This window comes from Odontomachus brunneus, unplaced genomic scaffold (genome assembly GCF_010583005.1).
Source record: "Odontomachus brunneus isolate Ranch 3 - 2012 unplaced genomic scaffold, Obru_v1 Obru_scaffold_024, whole genome shotgun sequence".
NCBI classification, from domain to species: Eukaryota; Metazoa; Arthropoda; class Insecta; order Hymenoptera; family Formicidae; genus Odontomachus; species Odontomachus brunneus.
Window position 1 is genome coordinate 2,508,364 of NW_022639474.1, and position 23,285 is coordinate 2,531,648.

Sequence of the window (23,285 nt, forward strand, 5' to 3'; positions counted from 1 at the left end):
CTCTCTCTCTCTCTCTCTCTCTCTCTCTCTCTCTCTCTCTCTCTCTCTCTCTCTCTCTCTGTCTGTCTCGTCCGTGAGGCATCTCTGGTTTCGGACGGATGATAGTCCGTTGGGAATGAAGGCGCAGCGTAGCGGAGCGAAACAATTCAAAGAAGAGAAACGGATAATAATAAGACTCTCGGGGGTGGATGATTCCTCATTGTGAAGCTCGCCGCGTGCGGTCCTTCCGCGCTACGGGAGACCTCCCGCTGCGTGGAGCACTGCGGACCGCTCGGAGAAGCGGGACGGAAGGCCCGAAATCCGTGTCTCGGATTATAAGAGTTACGGTTTACGAGCTCCTCCGTCACGGGAAAAGATCCGGTCTTGCGCGAAGCTCGCCACGCTTCCGCGCTCTCTCGCGTCATCTCCACCGGGTTCTCCTCTCTCCCTGTCGCCCCCTCTCTCTCTCTCTCTCTCTCTCTCTCTCTCTCTCTTTCTCTCTGCCTTGACACAGCGGCATTCTTCGAGCGCGAATCTCGGGACACGAGGCATTTTTCCACCCGCTTTTCTCATTATTCAACGCCGATGATCGGCGCTCTCGTTTCATCTCGTCGCTTACACGACTCGCCTTTCGCTTTGGAGGACGCTCGTGGCGAGCGAGGCGTGCAAATTCGTCTGTAACATCGTGCCAGCGGCGTTAAACAGTTATTGGCTGTTGCCTTTCGTGTTTCCCGTCGTCGCGTAACGCCTTACGTCGAATAATATGTCAGCGGTTTTACGGCGCTATGCAAAAACCGGCCCGCGCATGAGCGCCGTTTTATGGAGAGCGATATGTGTCCGCGTTTCGGCTTTATATCTCATTTTAAGGTCGTATATCTCGACATGACGTCGTTATGGACGTATCGAAGCGACCGTAATTGCAAGAACCACGATCCCGTCCGCAGAGGTTTGTGTTGTCCGCGCGGTCGCGCTGTCGTGAAACGTTAAATTGAAAGGCAAATCGCGCAAATCATCACACTCATTTTCGTTGTTGCTATTCAGACAAAACCATATCTAACCTTTAGACTGCCGGAAAAGCCGCTTTTGTGGCTCTTGAGCCGGCAGTCTAAAAGTTAAAAGATAAGCTGTTCTCAGAAGTTTTAAAAGTTCTGGAAAGTATTAAATAATTTTGAATCGTCACCAAACGTCAAATTGAAAGGCAAATCGCGCAAATCATCACACTCATTTTCGTTCGTTGTTGCTATTCAGACAAAACAATATTTAACCTTTAAACTGCCGGAAAAGCCGCTTTTGTGGCTCTTGAGCCGGCAGTATAAAGGTTAAAAGATAAGCTCAGAAGCTTTAAAAGTTCTGGAAAGTATTAAATAATTTTGAATCGTCACCAAACGTCAAATTGAAAGGCAAATCGCGCAAATCATCACACTCATTTTCGTTCGTTGTTGCTATTCAGACAAAACAATATTTAACCTTTAAACTGCCGGAAAAGCCGCTTTTGTGGCTCTTGAGCCGGCAGTATAAAGGTTAAAAGATAAGCTCAGAAGCTTTAAAAGTTCTGGAAAGTATTAAATAATTTTGAATCGTCACCAAACGTCAAATTGAAAGGCAAATCGCGCAAATCATCACACTCATTTTCGTTCGTTGTTGCTATTCAGACAAAACAATATTTAACCTTTAAACTGCCGGAAAAGCCGCTTTTGTGGCTCTTGAGCCGGCAGTCTAAAGGTTAAAAGATAAGCTCAGAAGCTTTAAAAGTTCTGGAAAGTATTAAATAATTTTGAATCGTCGCCAAACGTCAAATTGAAAGGCAAATTGCGCAAATCATTATACTCGTTTCAGTTCGTTGCTCCTCAAGTCAAAAGAATATAAAAAAATGAGACATTTTTAAAAATTTAAAAATTTTAAAAAGTATGAAATTATTCTGAATTGTCGCCAAACGTCACTTTGAAAAGCAAATCAGTCGAAATAATATAAAAAAATGCATCTCCTTCAAGAGAGACTCTAAAAGATATGAAATAATTTTGAAACAATATTCCTGCGTATCTGTCGGTACATTGAAACGATTAGTAGCTGCAGAAATGCAGTTTTAATATCTAACATTACTGTACATCTGAATGTATACATCGATAAAACGTCAAAAATTGTAAAGTTAATACTCATTACATCTTAAATATCCAGATATATTTGTTCAATAAATGACTAAAAATAGTCGATAATAATGTCTTCAATTACTTCCGGGCCCTTCTCGCGGTCAGAAAAATTTGCCCAAGATTGACGGTCTTTAACGGTATCTGGAAGACCCGTTTTAATGCGCTTATAAGGTAAGAGTTGCCAACTAATTGAGCGTAATTAAAATAAAGCACTTTAATGTAATTTACAAGTCATTAACTCGGCTCGTCAAACAGCTACGTGACGTTTCAATCAGGACATTGTTTCTTACGTCCATCGAATAAATCAAACGTTTAAAAAAGTATTACAGTTTTGCAGCGGAAATTATCCACATGCGAGAAATTTGCTAAATAATTGCGCTCTTCAATGATATAAAAAAATACATCTCCTTCAAAAGCCCTAAAAGATATAAAATAATTTTGAATCAATATTCCTGTGTGTATCTACAATCCTATTCCAGTATTCTAACGAATAAATAACTAGGAAAGATTTTGCATATGTTTTGTATTGAATCAATATAAATGGAAAATATATAGTTTTTATTTAAACTGTGAAATAATTGGCAAAAAAGTATCTCATCTATCCAGATTAAGACCAATCACGCTTCTTGTAAAAGTGACTGTGGTAGATAAGAAAGACAAACGAATGTACAATTCACTAAAATTTGCTAGCAGATATTGCTAGAATGCTGCTGTTATAAATTCCATCCACAGACAATTTTCTAGAACATACAAAAAATACAGACTTATTTTAACTGTAGGAGATACTACGAGCAAAATGTTCTTTTTTTTCTGAGCACGCCTATTCGCTCGCGAGATATACAGACGCGGTAATGAATGTATTACCAATTAGCGAGTTTGCTATGGTCACGTTTGCGGTGTTACGGTAGTGTCGGGCGTAACAGTCCGTTGGCTATTGCTTTTCGTCACTCGTGTCACGGATGTTTTGCACACAATACAGTCATTAGGCTTTTAAACGGTGCCACGGATGCGCATACATTCTCGCCACGTGTCGACGGCACCGACAGCCTCGCGGCTGCTGCCGCAACCGTTGATATTTTACGCGGGATTTCGTCGTCCGATATCTCTCCGTGACGAGATGCGACCGCATTTTAAAGTCTAATGTCGGCATTAACGTCGTCGGTATTCCGTTTCCACCGCGGATCCAGGTGATCCACTCTTCGCGAACCGATACGAACGATAGAGGGAAGGAAACGAGTTGCCATCGTCGTCGTCGTCGTCGTGTTTACTGCTGAGGAAGCGTCGATAGGATCTTATCGCCGCATTTTCCTCGGGAATTCTCCACTTTGTCGCGGCACTATTATCTAGCGATTACTGCGAGAAAGCTTTCGGCCATTTATGTCGCGAATATCCGGTCGCCGTGATATGCCCGTCAGACGTTTTATCGCGGTCGAGATATTCTCCCGCAGGCCGCCCGATACCGAGGAGCCGATTTTGCCACGAAATATCCAGCCTTTTAACCCCCTGAAAACTCCGCCTCGCGCATAAATCGCCGTCTGGAAGCTCTTTATGAGAGCTGCATCCGCTTTATAGCTATTAATTTCACAGGAACATGTGTGTTATACATTTTTACATAATCGTGTTTAACCACCGCCTCATCTCACTTCACCTCACCTCACCACACCTCACCTCTTACCTGCTGGCTCACCAGCGGGATCAAGGTTCGAACCATTACGTGCTGGATTAAAGGTGGATCAGGTGTTATCCCTTCCTTACGTTATACTCTTACCATAAGGATAAATCGAGAGAAGTGAAGTTACGAAGTTTCCATTCTCGTTCTTGTTGCGTAGTAAAAGACGGTAAGCTTACGATCAGGAGAGACTTGGTCTAGGTGACCCCAAGAGTATGTTCTTCATGTACTTTTTCTTATTTATCTTGAGAGAAATATAGTAGACACTACTTTAGTGTTTATCTTGGGAAAAATCTTGCGAAATAATCCTCTTAGAACGTAGATATTTTTCTCTGAGTTTCATTAAATGGTTGGAATAATGATACAGTTAAAAACAGTGAAAAACTGATTTAGTAAAATAAATTTTGATAAAGAAAATTTTCAAACCTCTCGAAATTCTACACGAATATTCTCCATCGAGAGTGAATAAAATTAAACGACGTGTTATATTAACTAGAATGAAGTTTTTTACAAGTATTTGATATATTGTTTCGGATAATAAAAGTAATTTTCATACATAAAATTATCGAATTCGAGCGTTTCATTTGACTAAGTATTGTTCACTTGGTTTAAACAAAGAGAATTTTGATTTAAATAAATATATTAATGGTATTCACTTAATAAATACTTGATAATTTTTAAATATTTTTTTCTTAATATATATATATATACACACACACACAAAACAGTATAAAAATATAATGATATTTCAGGTAACGCCATAAGTCAAGAAATAAAATAATAATTCAGCTCCTTGACAAGATAGATCTTAGTGACAATTTATTCTTGTATATGTGTGTGTATATATATACAAGGTGTCTCACACTCTTCTCTGAGTCTTTTGAGGGGACGTAGAACAGGTTGAGGTGAACATAAAAGTCCTATACCGTTTTGCGATATTCGCAATAATTATAAAAATATTAAAATTTGTGAATGATCATGCAGGATATGGTAAATGAGTTATAATAGCGACAACTGCCATCGTGTACTTATACTTTAGATCAAATTGAACAAAAAAACCCTCTACCATTTTGCAAATAATCACATAGATTTTTAATTATTAATTAAAGAAGATGAATGCATTATCACGCAAAATCGTACAATATCTTCTTTAATTAATAATTAAAAATCTATGTGATTATTTGCAAAATGGTAGAGGACTTCTTTGTTCAATTTGACCTGAAGTATAAGTACACGACGGCAGTCGTCGCTACTATAACTCATTTACCATATTCTGCATGATCATTTACAAGTTTTCTACAATTAATATCTCGATAATTATTGCGAATATCGCAAAACGGTATAGGACTTTTATGTTCACCTCAACCTGTTCTACGTTCCCACAAAATGCCCGGAGGAGAGTGTAAGACACCCTGTATAGTACTAAAAGCATAATAAAATTGAACAGAATTTATTAAAAACTATATCCTTTTGTGTGTAAGGTATGAAAGTTCCTGCACATTTTTAGAGAAATCTTTAGACGCGATATCTTCATTACAACACTCCACACGATGCTCGTAAGCGCATTTAGCCGTTCATTATCCAAAAGCGGCCTGAATTATCGCGAGTCCGAAGCCGTCGTCTTTAATTAGTCATGGCACGGTCTTCGATTAGTCCGCTGCGCGATTCTTCAAGGTCTCCTCGGATGAAACGAAACCCGCACGTGGTAAGCGGAGAGCTCGTAGCGTTCGGTAGCGGGATTGCCGGTACGATCGCGGCGAGCCCTGCGGAGCGAGTACGTCCCCTCGCGCCCGGGGGTCTTCTTCGTGGCGCGGAGGTATTCATCGTGCGGACGAGTATGATTTAGAGGGAGGGCCGCGGGACTACCGCTGCGCCTGCAGGGCCGGCTCCGAGAACGTTCGCTCGCAGCGGAATCGTGTCCTACTAGTCGACGAACGAATATTCATCGATTCCTGAGCGCAACGATCGCAGAAGCGTGACGTCGGGGAGAGGAAAAATAACTTCCTCCTCGTCGAATAGATTCCTCATAGACACGAATAGATGTATGGCTAATGATCGTACGGAACAGATAGGTACCGATTGGATACACCTAACAGTACATTTTTAGAGGATCCTGTTTCAATTTAACGTCCTCATTCGTTAGGTTAGGTTGTCGCGAGAGGGGGAGAGGTTGCTATTTTTCTTAAATTAAATTTTCTAATTCTCATAAATTTTAATTAAGTTTGTAGGATTGTAAAAAATTGTAAATTCATAGGAATATGAATTTTTTGTTATGTACGTACATGAAGTTTAATATTTAACTTTTCCGGGATAATTTTTCCGGGAGTTATGAGCAAAACAAGAAGAATTTTTATACACAAGAGACTCATGTTTAGAACGTAATTTTTTAACGTTTAGCATTTTAAATTCTATTCTTAATTGACGTTGAAAACTGAAAAGAATAAACATTTTTCTCTTGCATTATGCCAAAAGCTAGTCATTTTAACTGTTCTGATAGAAATAAGTCGTTGATAATTTTAGTGCTTCATTCCCCCGACATTCGATGTTAAAGTGAAATTTGACACCAGTCATTGGCGCTCTACCAAAGTCCGGTTTTTCTCGCGACCAGTGGCGGTTGCTCGCGATTTTAGTTGCGAAGTTCTCCCTTGAAATCATTGTAACGAAGGCAAGAAATTTAACTACGATGCACGTGTAAGAAATCAGATTCTAAATTGTCTATGACTAAGGGGATGTCAATAACTAAAAGTTTCGCTCTAAGTCGCGACACGCTCTTAGCAACGTCTCAGCGAGTCCTTGCGAATCCCGGCGCGTCGAGTGAACGTCTCTCGTCCATCTATGAGCACACCATGTTTCTAAAATGTCCCATGTGCAGAATGCAATCGGAGGAACGACACACAGAGGACAGAGGGTGGTCCGCGAGACGGGTGGCGGCCGGCAAAGGGGCACTCGCGAGACGGCGGGTCGGATAGGGTAGTGGGATACTATGTCGGGGAGTACCGATTATGTATCTCAATCATGGGAAACTACCGGGGCGGGAATCGGAGCTCGGCCCGGTATAACCGTACTGCCCCGCGGCCACGACATGTGAGGTCCCTGCGCTCTCCCGTCCTGCCCGCCCTCCCTCCCTCCCGCCTACCTGACGGCCAACCCGCCTGCCTTCCTGTCTGTCGTGTTCGCTCTCTCTCTCTCTCTCTCTCTCTCTCTCCAGTGCCGACGGCAGGGTCTCTCAACTATCTCGGTAGCCTAGAGTAGAGGTCCACACCGGAGGACCGGCAAGTGCAGCGCATTTCCGATTCGCCTTTCGGGAGGTACGAGCGGAACACGAGCTATCTGACAATTTTGACGCGTGGTCGAGTAACACATCGATTGGTTCCTTCGATGAGTCCTGTTGAAATCGCGAAAAGCGACGATTTCCGTCGCTACGGTAGACATTCCGGGTTTGCGTTTGACAGTCGCGAACGCTTCGCCAAAGGAATGCAAAAATATGCGTTGAGAGTCGCAAGCGCTTGCACTCATCCTTTTTAAATAGGGTACGACACGCGTGTGTCATGATACGGAGACCTTAATTTTACAGATCGCGACGCGGACCGTTCTCCGTAAAGAGAATTTGCGAAATTAGTTTGAGGAAACAATCAATAGCCGCGCTCACAAGCCTACGAGTGAGATGGATAGATAGATAAAGAGAGGGGGAGAGGTTGCTATTTTTCTTAAATTAAATTTTCTAATTCTCATAAATTTTAATTAAGTTTGTAGGATTGTAAAAAATTGTAAATTCATAGGAATATGAATTTTTTCTATAGACAGAGAGAGAAAGAGTGTGTATGTGTACAAAGTAGAGTTTATAGATGCTCTGAGGTTAATTCCATGGAGTTCACAGTATATAACAATAGAAATAAAAATGATCGTCAGAATAATGCAAAGAGAAAAAAGATATAATATCTGACAAGTAAACCTACCCAAAAGGTATACTCCGATTTCTCTTTCTAATTTGGCACAAATATAGAAGTACAAAAAATATTTAGATCATATTTTTTTATTTTGGTTCACTTTGAGTTTCACGGGCAGTTTATAGCTTTTTAATGTTTTCACTCCTATCATCAACAAGTGCAACGAAAATACAAAAAAAGTAAAATTGAGTAAGAGATATAGTTAAATAATTTTAACAAAATCGGCATAGCTGAGACACGAACCATTCTAAATTTCTTTAGCCGAGATTCCAACCAAAATATTTCAAATCTGTGCTAAATTAGTCAAAAATGGTTCAAATCTCAGCTAACCTGAGAAATTATTTGTATAAATAATTTTCTTTCAACTTTTTACATGTTTTGTTTAAACATTTTATTATTTATACAAATAATTTTACACATTTGACTTCATATTCATAATCAGCAAACCAAAAACGCCTATATCTTGTATTCAATTTTATCTTTTATGCATTTTTGTTGCACTTGTTGATAGGATTGAGAACATTAAAAAGCTGCAACTGCCCGTGAAACTCAAAGTGGACCAAAATATAAAAAAATGCGACCTAAATATTATTTCCTAAATATTTTTAAATTACTTAAATATTTTTTGTACTTTTACATTTGTGCCAAATTAGAAAGAAATCAAAGTGTAACTTTTGGGTAGGTTTACGTGTGAGTAATGGCAGAATGAATCCTGAGCTTGATTCGCGTATAGTACAAAAGGTAAACATCCTAATTTTAACATAACACTACAATATTAACAGTTCTGTTTTAATAGACAAAAAGAATAATAAAAATAAATTATTTAATGTTAGAGAGAAATAAAAGGCAGAAAATTATCTGAATTTACAGAGAGGGAAAGAGATAGAAAATGGATGGCCGATGAAAGATGGGCCACAACTTTCTTCCTCGCAGCCGCAAACTTACGAGAGAGAAAGAGAGAGAGAAAGAGGCTTTATTGACGGCGTGTCGATGAACACAACACAGCGGCAACAACTGCGCCTTTAACGCGCTTCTTACCTCATTGTAATGGCCTTACTCAGCTTCTCGCACGAAGAATACTGCTCTTTCTCTCTTTCTCTCTCTCTCTCACACACACACACGTGCACGCGCGCGCACACACACACGCACACACACACAAGTTATACGGCCCACGCGCCGCGCTTGATAAATGCACATTGGAAGAGTTGTTTTTCGATGGGTGCGAGAGAGAAAGAGAGAGAGGCAGGAGAGAGAAAGGGTAGAAGCGGCGGCGGCGGCCGGGCTTCGTAATGGATTTTACGACCACGTTTTTCCGCGCGCCTCCGGTGCTACGGTGTGCCCGTATCTCGCGCGTCCAAAAAAAAAGGACAGCGAAAACATTGCGTATAAATCTGGCATATTCGGATGTCGCGCTGGCGCGACGCAACGAACACGGCGCAACGGCGTCGGCTCCAACAGCTCTCGGCATCGACGCCGAGATAGCTCTTCTGTTTCTTTCTCCATCTCTCTCTTTCCTTCTCTTTCTCCTGCACCCACTTCCCGTATATCGTCGGAAGACCGATAAACTCCCCTCTCGGTTACGGAATCCAGAAACCACGCGGTTACGAAGACGATATTTCCCGTTCGAGAACAGATAGTGGGAACCAACTCCCCAGCTGGGCGCACGTTAAACCTTGTCGGCGACGGGGGCTCGATACAATCGCCTGCCGGAAGAGAGAGAATAAAATCCCGTGTAACGAAGTTTACGAGCCGTCCGCCCCCTAATACACCCCCTTATGATCAAGTTCAAAATACTTGGGTGAGCTTTTTGCATTTTACGAGATCTAGTCGACGTTAATGTTACCGAGGAGTTTATAGAACAGCAGCAGCAGCATCATTATCCTCGAGCGCGTCTCGCATTACCCTAAAAGAAAAACAAAAACGCAAAAAAAGAAAAAAGTATCGCGCGGATGAAATATTAAATATATCGCGGCGCATTATATTTATCGCACGCGCTCTCTCGATCGGGGAACGCGTTTGCGTAAAAATCGGGAAATATCCGATTTATTTTACGGCACCTCTTACCTTTTTATTTCGCCCGCGAGATCGTCTTGTGCGCGAAAATTTCGCGTATTTCGCCCGCGACTCGTATTTGAAGTGTTCCGTGGGAAATGTCGAGATAAACCGACGCAATAAAACGAAGTCTATAATCCGCACGATACGATACTGTACTTCCGCGGAGGAAGGCGGAGATGTAATGTGTTCGCGGTCCATTGTGCGCGGATAAGAATGAACAAAGAGGGAAGACGCGGCACTTGTGGGGAAGTCGATGTTTGATTTTGATCGACCGCGCGCTCGGCAAGAAACGCGAACAGCGGAAGGGTAATTATTTTCTTTGGCCATCGACGGCTCTCTCCCTCTCCTTCTTTCTCGCTCTCCCTCTTTTTCTTTCTCTCCGCGCGCCGCTCCGGCTCCCGCTAAAATACACTCCCGGGAGTCCCACGGCGCGGCTCGCAAATACGGTCGCGGCCGGTAATTGCTTTTTAACAACCCGCGCCCCCGACAAAGGCAATTAACTCCGCGGAAATGCTCGCGCTGTCAGTGTTTCAAAGACATAGCCGAGCGGAGTCGCGTGGGCGCGCGCGTGTAACGACCGTTCCGGAGATGCACGCTGGGTGCAACGTGCCGACGAAAAGTGAGGGAAAAAAGGGGACAGAAGGAAGAGAAGGGGGAGGGGAGCGAGCATCACCGTGCGTTCCGCTAAAATAAATTTTCACGGCGATGCAACTGAAGGTTTGGCTGCGCGAAAACTCCGGATGGGCGGGGGAGCGAGTTCGTTTTCGCGTGCAGCAGCGGAAAAGCAAAGAAACCACCAACACCCATCCCAACCAAACCACCCACCCGCGGCACAGTTTGGAATTTTTTTTCCAAATGCGCCGTCTTGTTTTTACGGCCGGATAATAAAGACGCGCGCGCGAGGCTTTTGCAATTATACGCGCGGTTATTTCAAGCGCGCCGGACTCACTGTCACACTCAGAAATGTATTGGCTTTTTCGCTGAAAATTGGAGCCGCCCAATCCGTTCGGCTTTTTTTTCACTCGGTTCTGGTTATCCAGTCCGGTATCTGGCGCTCGTAACAATTAATGAACCGCCGTGCGTCGAACGCTAAACCACTCGCGAAAATAAACCGTCACGAGCCGGCATTTTCGTCATTTTGACAAGCGTTATTACGCCGAAAAGCGCGTCCACTCGGTGTCATGCACCTAACATCGATGTAAAGAAGTTATCGAACACGTGCACGAATCATTTGTTACATTAAAACAACGCAGCAAAAGTTTTCATCGAAATTGACAACATTATTGACAAATCGGTAAGCGTATAAAATTGTGTATTATTACCATATCGCACTTCGTATTGTTATCCTTTCAAATATTTTTTTATTGATGCTCATATCAATATTTAATTTTACTACTATTATTATTCTACTACTATATACTTTTATGTTATACTAAATATTTTACTTTTATATTTAATAATTTTTTATTAAATATTTTAATAAAAATATTAATATAAATAATATAAATATTTTTTATTAAATATCAAATTTTTTTTATATACATTTTGATAATTTTTTATTTTTATTTCAATAAATCTACCATTTCGTTATTTTTTCACTGCCTTGAAAAATAATCCGGGATATACTTGTGAATATCACACGTAACGTTGATTTAAAGAAAATTATCACATATTCGAATAATTTATTATGTTAAAATAGAATAAAATATCAGAATTTTTCAATAGAATTTTCAACAATATTATCAAATATTGTATAAAAGTTATGTATTATTACAATCTCCTTTTAAATAAAGTCTGAACTGTCTAAAGAATAATAATCCAGAATACGAATATCACATTTGACATCATCAAAAAGAGAATTGCTAAATACATGTTCAAACAATTTATTGTATCAAAGTAAAACAGCAGAGTTTTTCAATGGAATTTTCAACATTAATAGATTGATATACGTGTATAACAAATTATATATTATTACAATGTCCCTTTAAATAAACTCTTCATTTAGTCTGAGCTGCTTTAAAGAATAATAATCCAGAATATTTTTACGAATATTGCATAAAACATTAATAAAGAGAGAATTGCTAAATACGTATTCGAATAATTTATTAAAATAAAACAGAGAAATTTTCACCGAGATATATTGTCGACATTAATAAACCCGAATGCGTATAAAATCGTGTATCGTTTACAATATCGCATTCATAGTATTATTCTTTTAAACAAAACTCCTATTTAGTCCGAAAAATTGTTCTAAAATGTAATTTAGAATATTTTCACAAATATCACATCTAACATCGATAAAAAGAATATTAAATGTATGCCGAAATTATTTATTATATTGAAATAAAATAACAGAATTTATAGGAATTTTTGATATTAATAAACTGGAATGCGCATAAAATCATATATTATTACATCACACTTAATATTATTATCGCTTTAAATAAACTTCCCGTCCAAATTCCAGAGACCGCCTCAAAACGTAATTTGAAACATCCTCGCAAGTATGATATCCACATGAGAGAAAAAAATTTAAAAAATATTCGACAGATACACTAATTACACATTTACTTAAGTGTAATACGCATTTGCTTAAATTTAAATTTTCTTATTTAAACAGAATAAGCACAATCACTTTCATGAGAAGCTAAAGTTCTAAGAAAATATGCATTTTCTTTTTGAAAGAATATTTTATATTTGAGAGATATTTAGTATTAATATAAAAGTAAATAAGATATCAGTCGAGAAAATAAAAATTTCAATTTTTCCAGTATTTTTTCTCTCAGAGTGAAACGTCGGTGTGAAGAAAATGATCAAATATACAACCGAACAATTTGTTATTAAAGCCAAACGTCGGGATTCTTCGACCGAAATTTCCGGCATTATCAATAAACTAATATCCATAAACTTCCATATTATCGCAATATCACACTCGCATTACTCTCGCTTTAAATAAGCCGCCTCCCCCCCTCTCCGTCAGATTTAGTCCGGACTGCCCTAAAGCATAATTCGGAACATCCTCGCGAATTACGACGATAATAACGACCGACTCCGTCGCTGTACATTTACGTTATAAACGAGGGGGTGTAAATCTCTCCATCGCCGCGCGATTGAGAACGCGGCGAGAACGGCGCGACGGTTAACAAATTCTAGCCGGGCTGCGCGCACCCTCCTGAAGATTATATCCTCCGTTATTGCGCAGACGGAAGGAGGAAAAATGGAACTAATCAGCGTCAGCTGATCCCGGGTCGCGGAACGTAGTCCTGCGGTAGTCGTCCCGGCGATGCTCCGTCGACCGGCGGGAATACGGTCGATTTCTTTTCCCGTCGAACGCTCGCGAAGAAAGAGAACCGCGCGCTCCTCACCACCGTCTAATAGAAAAGGAGGAAATCCCGCGGAAAATGCGCCCGTCGGGAAAACCGTGCCGTCGACTCTCTCTCGCACGGCTTTACAGCCGCCGATCATTTTCCAGCCGCGTGACTCTATTTTGCGGAACGAGCGCGCGGCGTGTCGTTAACGCGACGCGCGTGTACACACGGCCCTTCTCTCTCTCCTCCTCGGAACTTTGCCAAAGCGACGCGTTAATCACATTCTTATTCGCGCGAGAGATTCCAAGGGGGTTGACAACATCCTAGAGAGTGGGAGAGAGAGAGAGAGAGAGAGAGAGAACACAAAGTGGGGACAAAGACAGATAGAGAGGGAAAGAAAACGAGTTCTCGCGGGCACAAGGGATGAAGTTTCCCGGTTTCGACGTAGTATGTTGTCGTCGTGGCGAAGTATTTTAGTCGTGTCTAGACCGCGCGGTTATTTCCCCGCGCGTCTCTTTTTTTCTTTATCGCGTTTCCGCTTTTCCCTTTTCTCGTCGCGCGCTCCCATCCTCCGTACATTTGTGCGAGCCGGCCGACGCAGACGAAAAAGATGAAGACACACACGAATTGCCGAGCAATTGGGCCGCTATGTCGCTGGAATCGCACGTATGCGAGCTATCCCGGGAACACGAAATGCACAAACGCGGCGTGACGCATTCTACGGCTCGATTGGAGCGGGAAATGTCCCGTGAACGTATCGCAATTTAGCTCTGGTTTTAAAATGCGAGCTACGGCGCGGGTTACACGACAATGTGTGCAGCCGATTGTTAACCGCACTGAGGGAAAAATGTTCGGTATTTATAATTATACACGGGAAAATGATTGCTGTAAATTGTGGGGCCAAGAAAATAATTTTCTTTATTCAATTCTACCATGGTGTTAATGACAATAGCCTTATATGCGCGTTGCATAGCTATCATTTCTCCATAGAAAATTCGGAGCCAAAAGTAACTATAATTTCAGTTAGATTAACCATTGTTTTTTTTTACTGCGATAGCAACTGTTCGAAAAGAGACAATTTCAAGTCGGGAAATTGAATGTTTCGTCCCGGCGCGCACGTCCGCTAACTTTTCAGAATTTCGGGGATCACACTTTTCTGTCAACTAATATCAGTATAAGACTAAAAACGGTACTAAAAACGGTATAGGACTTTTGTGTCCATCTCAACCCTCCACTATGCCTCGACGACAGCTTCGAAAGTTTTTCAGTTTGTATATTAATATAAGTATAGCTGAAAGTCACTACATATTTCGTTGCTTTAACAAGATAAATACAAAATATTTCGCCAAACAGAATGATTCCAAAACACTTACTAAATATCCTATAATAGTCATCAAATACTTGTGGTAACAGATGTCAAATATTTGGTAGCTAAAGTCTTCAGTCCATTTGGCTGTGATGAAAAGTCCGTACATCAAATCTATGTATTTGGCATTAATTACCGACTTTTTACTTAAGTTCTGTAACTACATGCATTTAGTCACAATTAGCAGTGTCCTTTCTTCAATGCACTCATCACTCACGTGCAATATTCCGCTAACGACGCCAAAATGTGAGCGGCGAATGTGCTTAACGATCTTGTTTACAGACAGCATTTTGGAAAGTAAGTTCTCCCTAATCCCGCGACAGCTGTCTCGCCACCTTCGCGTCGTGTGTTTGCTAATACCGCAATACGCTCGGCGCATAGCGACGAGGGCGGCTGCGGTGCCCGTTTCGGGTCTTTTCTTGCCGAGCCGCAAGTAGCGATCGCGGCGGCGTGTCCGCCGACGCAAACTTTCCTCGTTATGCCGGGTATTCGCGACAAGTAGCGCGCCCGGGGAGAGGCACGGGCTGGCGTTCGTCATCTGCGGTCTGATGAGAACCGCAGCGAGGCGAAAACTTGCCGCGCCGGGGGGAGCAGCGCGGGTAGCCGCTTTTTATGGCGATACCGATCGACGTCGATCGATCGCCTGCCCTCGCCGGGTGCAACATCAACCAAACTTCTTCGTCCCGTTCACGCCCGTCGCCGCTTCTTCTGGCCGATATCGAAACACCGCCAAGCTCGCTCGTCGCTTCTTGCCGCGTGTAGTTCCGAGCCGCGGATATCGCGACACGGGGGTGCTGGCGGATGAACCGCCACTTTGTGCGGACGAGGATCAACGGCGGTTCCTCTGATTTCATTGCGACGGATAATCCTTTTGTCGCCGCGAACGCGGCGTATTTGTGTGTTTTGCGTCATGTCGCCTCCTAAATTTCTTGGAGTGAAATTTCACCACGAAAAGCAACGAGTCACTCGGTTTTTAGAGCGATTTTTCACTCATATACAGGGTGTTCACTATTTTTTTTACTAGTTACGAGAAAAATTCTAGATGCTATTAATCAGTTTTCACATGCCGTTCAAAAACTTAATGGCATCTGAAACTTCTTTCTACCCGATTATTGTGTGATAAAAAAAGATAAAAAAAATAGTGGACTCCGTTACGATGAATACCCTGTAGAGTGAATTCTCCACTCTGAATCGTGGAACGAATATTTCCACTCGAAATTGAAGAGTGAATCTGATACACTTCACCCTCACAGAAACATATTCCCTCTAATCGATTGAAACATTCGCTCATACGGAATCAGAATGCAATTTAGACTTGAATGAAATATATTCACGCTTGTGATTTTAAGTGAAAATATTTTCAATGTCGTTTCGAGTGAAAATATTGCCACTTTTCACTCGTTTTGAATAAGACTCCATTCTAAGAAATTCAAAGAATATACATTGAGAGAAAAAAATATCTGAAAAATTTAAAAAAATATTCGGTGACTACTCATGACGTACTTATGACTTACACATTTAAATTCTTTTATTTAAATAGAACAAACTATTGCTTTCGTGAAAAGCTAGGAGAGATTTCAAGAAGATATATATTTTCTTATTTGAAAAATAGCTTTTCTAGTGTAAAAGTATATTTTTTAGTGTAAGTAAATACATTATCACATGCACATAATATCCACTAAATAAATATTTTTTACTTCTTTGATAGTTTTTCTCTCAGAACATAATTTATAAATTTAGAAAGAGATATATATTTTATCATTTATAACTAGGTCTGTTCTTTTTAGCTGAATTGTCTGAGCTGGTGCACATCGCTGCAATAAATTAGAGTGAGACAAATGTATTTTGTTTTGTTCTGACTTATTGCACCAGTCTGCACTAGTTCAGACAAGTCAGCTAAAAAGAACAGACTTCTGTAAGAAAGAATCATAAATCGCACTTATACTTCACTTTAATTTTTCTAATTTTTTTCAATACACTTCTAATGTTTCATTTCAATAATTTTTCTAATTCTTTAAATTTTCTACTTAAGAAATGACTGTCCTTTAAAATCTGTAAAAATAATCACTCGTCCTCATTAAAATTTTCGTACGTTTCGCTTTAATATGCTCAAAGTGTCTGCGATACTCTTCAAGGATTTGTTCTGATGAAGTCGCAAAGTCCTCGGATTTAGAAACAGCGCATCGCACGCCACTCTTATAATTTTGATGGATATCGACCGGATATCCAGTACTAGCAGTGCATCCAGCACTTCTTTTGCGTGCGGTAATCCTCGAAAGGATCTTGCCTCTCTCGACGTGTGCGGGATTATGCCATCTGCCTGCGACCTTTTTGTTCGGAAATCGAGATACGGAGTGAGAGACACGAACCAGCGTGGTGTTCTCGAGACGTCCATGTGCGTCGGCCAGCTGCCGCCGAGAAACACTCGCGATCGGCACGTACGTCGTGATTTCTACAACACTTCGTGGATCACGGGCGTGGTGTAACACGTCGGGGTGGATTACGCGAGTTCCCGCGGATCACCGTGGGCAATCGTGCGGACAATTCGCGTTAAGCAGAACGCGTTCGAGTCGCAGCAGGGCCGACAGTCAGTTTTGCGAGTCGGGTTTTGCAGCGCAATTGTCATCGCCCGCGTCATACCTAAGAATTTAATATGGAATAAATTGATGAGATAACAAGCGAGAATGAGAGAGGGAGAGACCTTGTGTTAATAAATCCGCTGTTTAAATCATAATATTAATTACTTCAATAATAAACTGATGATTTATTCATACACAGTCGTTCACTCGTGTTTGTATACCATCGCGGTAAAAGCCGTCCTAGATAGACGGGTGCACGTAAATTTGCCGGCAACTTCACTAGTCAATTCGGAAAAGTCGTGTCCCTTGTGAGCGGTTATGTGTTTGCAGTCGTGAAGTTTGACTCGTTGCAATCTTTTACGGCCCGATTCTATCGCTACTCGCGATCCGACTCTTGTTATGGAAAAATCAACGGTCGATTGATCGGAAAGTATACAAATAAAAGCCGCACGTAGTAGCTTCAGTGGACTGTGCGAATAAAAGCCGTTAGCTGATATTTGCTTACAGGCTCGCCGAGGCTTTCAATGAAAAATTCTCGCCTTTTTTTCGCGGCTCTCTCTCTCTCTCTCTCTCTCTCTCTTTCTTTCTCTTTACCCCCTTCTCTCTCTCTTTTCACATGACCTCCGTTCAAACACTCCAATTGTAAAAAAGAAAAAGGGTAGAGAAGAGAGAGGATGGGGACGGGGAAAGAGGGAAGGGGAAAAACTTGGCGAAAGTTAGTGCACGTGGGTCCAGTGCGCTACGCCCCCGCGGACGGCTACAGTTCGTGGCTTCCCTCTCCGGAGGATATGACGTCATCCCTTGCGCCGCCGGCGGCGATAAATGGAAAATAAAAGGAGAACCGCCCTTGCGCCCCTGTCCGAGCGGCCAGCACAGCCGCGGGAATAAATCACGATCGAATTGTTCCCCGTGTAAGAGGGGGATCCCCGACCCTGAACGTCATGCTGGTCCCCGCCGGAAATTAGAATAACGCGGGCAATGGGAGAGAGAGAGAGAGAGAGAGAGAGAGAGAGAGAGAAGGGTGAGGAGGAGAGCAGCAATGGAAACTGCGGCATCTTCCCTCGGGCTATATATGCGTATCATTGTGGAGAAGGGTGGAGTCCAACTACATCCATTTGTTATTAACTGCGATCGCGAATATGTAACAATCGCCAACTGAGCCGCAGGGAAATGCGTACAATTTTTGTCGGAAATATGGAACGCTTTTAACACTGCAAATGCGCGTGTTATTTTTAAACGCACAAGTGTGCGATTTGGCTGGAGGTCTTTTTACACGTTCCTTGCGGTTTTAAATCACACCATTTAACACATTTAAGAGAGGGAAAGAGAGACGTATGAATTATAGTTTAAGCTAGTCATATAAAATATAATTGTTGTGTAAACCACTCATAAGGGATGCAATCTTTAGTCGATTAAGTAACTTAAATCGACTTAAATCGACTAGTAACGTTATCACTATACTTACATACAGTTGTTTGTTTATAGTAACGAACTCTAATACGCTTTTTTGATACTGAAACTGGGAGCTTATTCGTTCTCACACAAGGGCAGTTTAATCTAGAATTAAGAGGGCATGTTTAACTTTCGTTAATCTTCCTAAATAACGCGCCTGCTCGCGTTATCTCTATCATAGATCTATGCTACAGTTTGAAATTAATCCAGTATATTGATCGTGCCTCTTAATCGTCAATTTTAGCGAGTTTAAACTTTTCGGTTTAAAGTGCTCCACATGAATTTTGCTAGGACGGCGGATGCAATTTGCGCAGAACGATGTTATTCAACCGCGTTTCGCGAAGCGCCAACGATATCGGGGTGTAACATCGCGCGCGGCATATTTCGCATCGGTGCGTGCGTGCGTGCGCGCTGAAGCTCGTCCGAACTGGCGAATGCCCTGATTTTCGTTTTTCCAAGTAATGAAGCCTAAAAGCGGAAACGCGGGCGCGACTGTCCGCGAAGCGATGTCCGTCGAAGCGATGTCAGATAAAGCGAAAAAAGTCAAATGTCAAATAAAACGTATTCAAATAAAAAAATTAGTTCCGTTACGTGCGCGTCGCGAAGTAGGTCGGCCAGATTTTCGCGCACTGCGCCGCGGCCGCACCCCCAGGATTTTCGAAAAATGCCTCCGACAACTGACGACGAGAACGAGGACGTAATTTCATTTCGCGTCAAATCTCTATTGGTCCTTTCGCCCATTCACTTCGACCCGCCGGCGTTTGGCGCTCTACAGGGTGGTCCGTCATTACGGGACGTCTTCCCAACCGCACGCAATCCCGGGATAGATGCACAGAATGAACGGACATTCTCATTTGGAAAGTGCCTTTCGCCTTGTTAATCTTCAAGGGAGATCACACAGCGTTGGAACGTATTACTACTTATTATAAGTTATTACTACTTTCACTACTTATTACTACTTATTACTACTTATTATAACTTATTACTACTTATTATAACTTAAAAGCGAGAACATATTTCATGCGTTTCAACAAAGAAAAAACACTATTGGCATAATTTAATTGATCAAAGACAATATACTCGCTTTGTAAGTGCAATCTAAAGAATTGTACAATTTCTGTCGTTGATTGTCTCACGTTGTGATAATCGTGGAAGTCTATCTGGAGAAGTCGTCGTCTTCCCATTAATTTCAATCGAATTTTACATTAAAAGCATTTAATTTAAAAAGAAGATTTATTATTATAGATATATATATTTATTTGAGCACGATTTTGTCAGTGAAATAATCACTCTTTACGTAAAAAGTTCTCCATATACTAAGAAAAAAATGTTTTGAAATTGTATGAAATATAAAGTTTATTCGCAGAAATGAAATTTATTTTACGGGAATAAACTTCATTTCGCAAAATATACTTTGCTTAAATATACAGTTTGCTTCACGGAAACAAACTTCATATTCCATAAATCAACTTCCAAGTGTCTTTTCTCAGTGCAGACTTGGAGATAATCACCGGTTATTATTACTGATAAAAATTTATTTTTCTTTTAATCAAGAGATTGCGGGAAAAATTGCATAATTATCGGTCTTCCAACAAATTGTAATTAGAATCATAGATGTTTACGAAGAGAAGCTCCAGCCTCACACTCGCTCCTAACTTGTGAGAGAGCATCGAGACGTACCGAGACACCCCGTACAGTCATCAGCCAAGTTTATCCGCAGGCACGGTCCCGAAAACTCATTTCCACCGTTGGTGGTAACGCTTCGTTAGCGGCGACGTTGCAGCTATACAGGGTGTCCGTTTCATGGTAGCCCCCTTTATTTGCTAAACAGTTGGTCGCGGGATAAATTTTTTTTTCGTCTTTAGACTGGATTCTCGACTGCAGCTGTCGAATGAATATTTTTATTTCGCGAAAAATTATCTTATCCAGCCGACAGGGTCGTTTCCAGCACTGGAAAAAAACAACAACGCTTTCGTAGCGTGGCGAACGCTGAACATATGTGAAATTGAATGATGGATCGCGTTTATTGACGCTCTAAGGTGTATCCAAAAGTGTTACAGAAAATTATATAAGTTACATAATATAAAGATTTAGAGAATGAAAAAGAAACATGAAAACGGTGTTTTAATGAAAACATTTAGACGTTCTAACCTGAATATTGTTACATTGAAAAAAGATATTTGAAAATTTATTTGTTTAAGATACTTGAAAATTTATTTGTGGGGGGTTCATTTTACACACAAATTTTATTTACATAAATTTTATTCCACAGAGATAAATTCTATTTCACAAAAATAAACTTAGAAAATATTTTTCCTCAGTGTGGTTTACACAAGTATTGTCAGTTTCCTTTATTTAACTCTAGAACCTTAGACATGAGTAAAATTTACCCAGACCAACTTTTCAAACGTTACTGTTTTTAAAAACACGTATATTGGTTTTTCTTTATAACTTTTTTCAATTTTATTGACTATAAAAATATTAACAGATCCATACGCCTCGAAGTTTTCTGCGTCGCTAATTTTCCCAGAAGTTAATGAGCGAGTGAGGATGCGCTGGATAAAATTGACCCCTGTTTAGAGTTTCTGTAGCTTTTTGATGTTTAGGGTTCTAAGGTTAATATTTAAGCACAAGTGATAAGTGCGTCTGTGTTAGTTTCGCGTTAAAGAGATCGGTTGCAAGGTGGTGCTTAAACGTACGTAGATCGGTAGAGAGTTCTCGCTTGAAAGTAGTCGGTGAACTTTTTTAACTTTTGCGGAAAATCGACGGAGATTATTCGAGAGCGCGTCCGGGGAGAACGTGCGGAGAAATTTAATACACGGTAGGCGATTAATAAACTGTGTTCCGAGTTCGAAATGCCGAGGATAAAACCAGCGGCGTCGCGAAACGCTTTGAGGCGAAACGAACGCGGAGTGCCGTGGCGTTTCTGTTGGAATGGCCTAGATCGCGCAGACTCGAACAACTCGCAGTCGGAAAACAAGCGGGATACTTTTACATTTATACTTTTACATTTTGTTTCTTGTTCGACGTGCCGAAACTACGCCTCGCGCTTTCGGCACGGGAGTTGGGAAGTGTTTCTCCAGAATGCGTGCGTATGTGTGTGTGTACGTGTATGTATGTATGTATATACGTAGCAACTCACGGTTCCCGTCGTTTGTGTTTCAGGTCCGCCAGGTCCAGTCGGCAAGAGGGGCAAGAAAGGGAAAAAGGGCGATCCCGGGGAACCCGGCGCGCCGGTGAGTACTCTCCGTGCCGATGCTCGGTATCGCCCCGGCACGCCGTATACATATATATATATATATATATATATATATATATATATATAATTACATCGTACATATACACCCTCCGGTATATATATAGAGTAGTGTGCACCCCGATATACATCGCACGTGCAGTTGAGTGTGTGCGCGAGTGTGTTTATTAGGGAGTTGTGTAGCAGCAGCTCCGTGCATGAAGTAGTAGTTTAACGGTATATACCCGATACATACATACACACAATATACCTGTACGTCCCCCTCTCTGGACGCGAGACCGACGACGAGTACACGTGGCGGGCTAACGTAAGCACGCGCATCCGCACACGCACGCACGTGGTGCGGGGAACATTGAGGTCGTGTCTGTGAAAACGGTCTGACCGGCTCGAGATTTCAACGACGAGCCGAGTGCTGTCCTGCGTCAAGGCTCGCAAATAGCGGGAGAAACTTGAGAGGGAAATTACGGATTGATTTATATATTTATATTGCGTCTAAAAGTGACGCGAGCGCATCGATTCAAATCTTGGATCCCACTTTGGAAAGAGCCCACGCATAGAAAAATACACACTGCACTCGCGTGGACGTCACCGTGGACGTTTAGAGATATTATTCGATCAAATTTTACGAAACTGGGACTTGGACTATTTTCACGGCTGCGACTTCGATCGAATCGACGATTTTGGCGTCGTGTATTCGCGTTATACAGAGGCAAGCTCGGGACAATCAGTCAGGAAAGACCTCGTAATTTTTCCTCGACCATCCCTCGCGAAGAAATATCGGCCGAATCGGCAGCCGACCGTGAGATATAATAACGGCATAATGCCGTCGCCTGCGGGGCGCGCAAGGGGCGTAATTAATTAGCAACAAAGTTAGCCGCATTCTGATCCCATTATCAAGCCCGAGCCAGTAATTACCTCCCAAAATTAGTAATTTATAGTTCCGTAATTATACCGACGCGGAGTTTTTTTCATTATGCATCGGCTTAATTAAACCCCGGAATGGGAAATTATCGGTCGTAAATATATGTAGATCAGGCTCGACTTTCTTTTTTATCCCCGGGATTCGGCTCGGGATTTTCATCTTCCGCGAGCCACCCCGGCCGCCGCCAGCGTCGTGGGTGTTCTTCTCTCCGGGGGGGCGCGATCGGACTTCCCTTCGCGATCGGCGATATCGAGCGCTCGCGCACGCGCGCGCACCCGTCGGTCGCGCGCGTAATCTCGAGGATCGGATCGGCGGAACACCGGGAGAACGCGGAGGGAGACTCGCGTACCGTGAGGGGGGGGGAGGGGGGAGTGCGCTCGGGGCGAGCCCGTGTGCGTGCGCGCGTGCTTATACGCCCGTGGAATATCTAATTGGCCGGAATAATTATCGGTCGCGCGGCGTGTGTACGCGGGTCCTCTTTTAGCGTATAGCGGGCCCGACGAATACACACGGAGGAGGGCTGATAATATCGCGGGCACGATCGGCCCGCGGAATAATCGCTTTTGCATGCGCGCGAGAGAGTACTCTGTAGTCCGACTACCCCC

The 23,285-nt window shown here is 42.0% G+C and overlaps 1 protein-coding gene across 16 annotated transcripts in view; it reads left to right on the top strand.

The window, feature by feature from the left end:
* The window catches only part of LOC116842298 (collagen alpha chain CG42342), a 294,572-nt gene that overhangs the window by 183,436 nt on the left and 87,851 nt on the right, over positions 1 to 23,285 (top strand). For all 16 annotated transcript variants that reach the window (XM_032811294.1, XM_032811279.1, XM_032811283.1 and 13 more), the window contains exon 2: positions 21,668 to 21,738. In XM_032811294.1, coding sequence (XP_032667185.1) covers positions 21,668 to 21,738 — 71 coding nt within the window. The remainder of the gene's footprint in view (positions 1 to 21,667; positions 21,739 to 23,285) is intronic.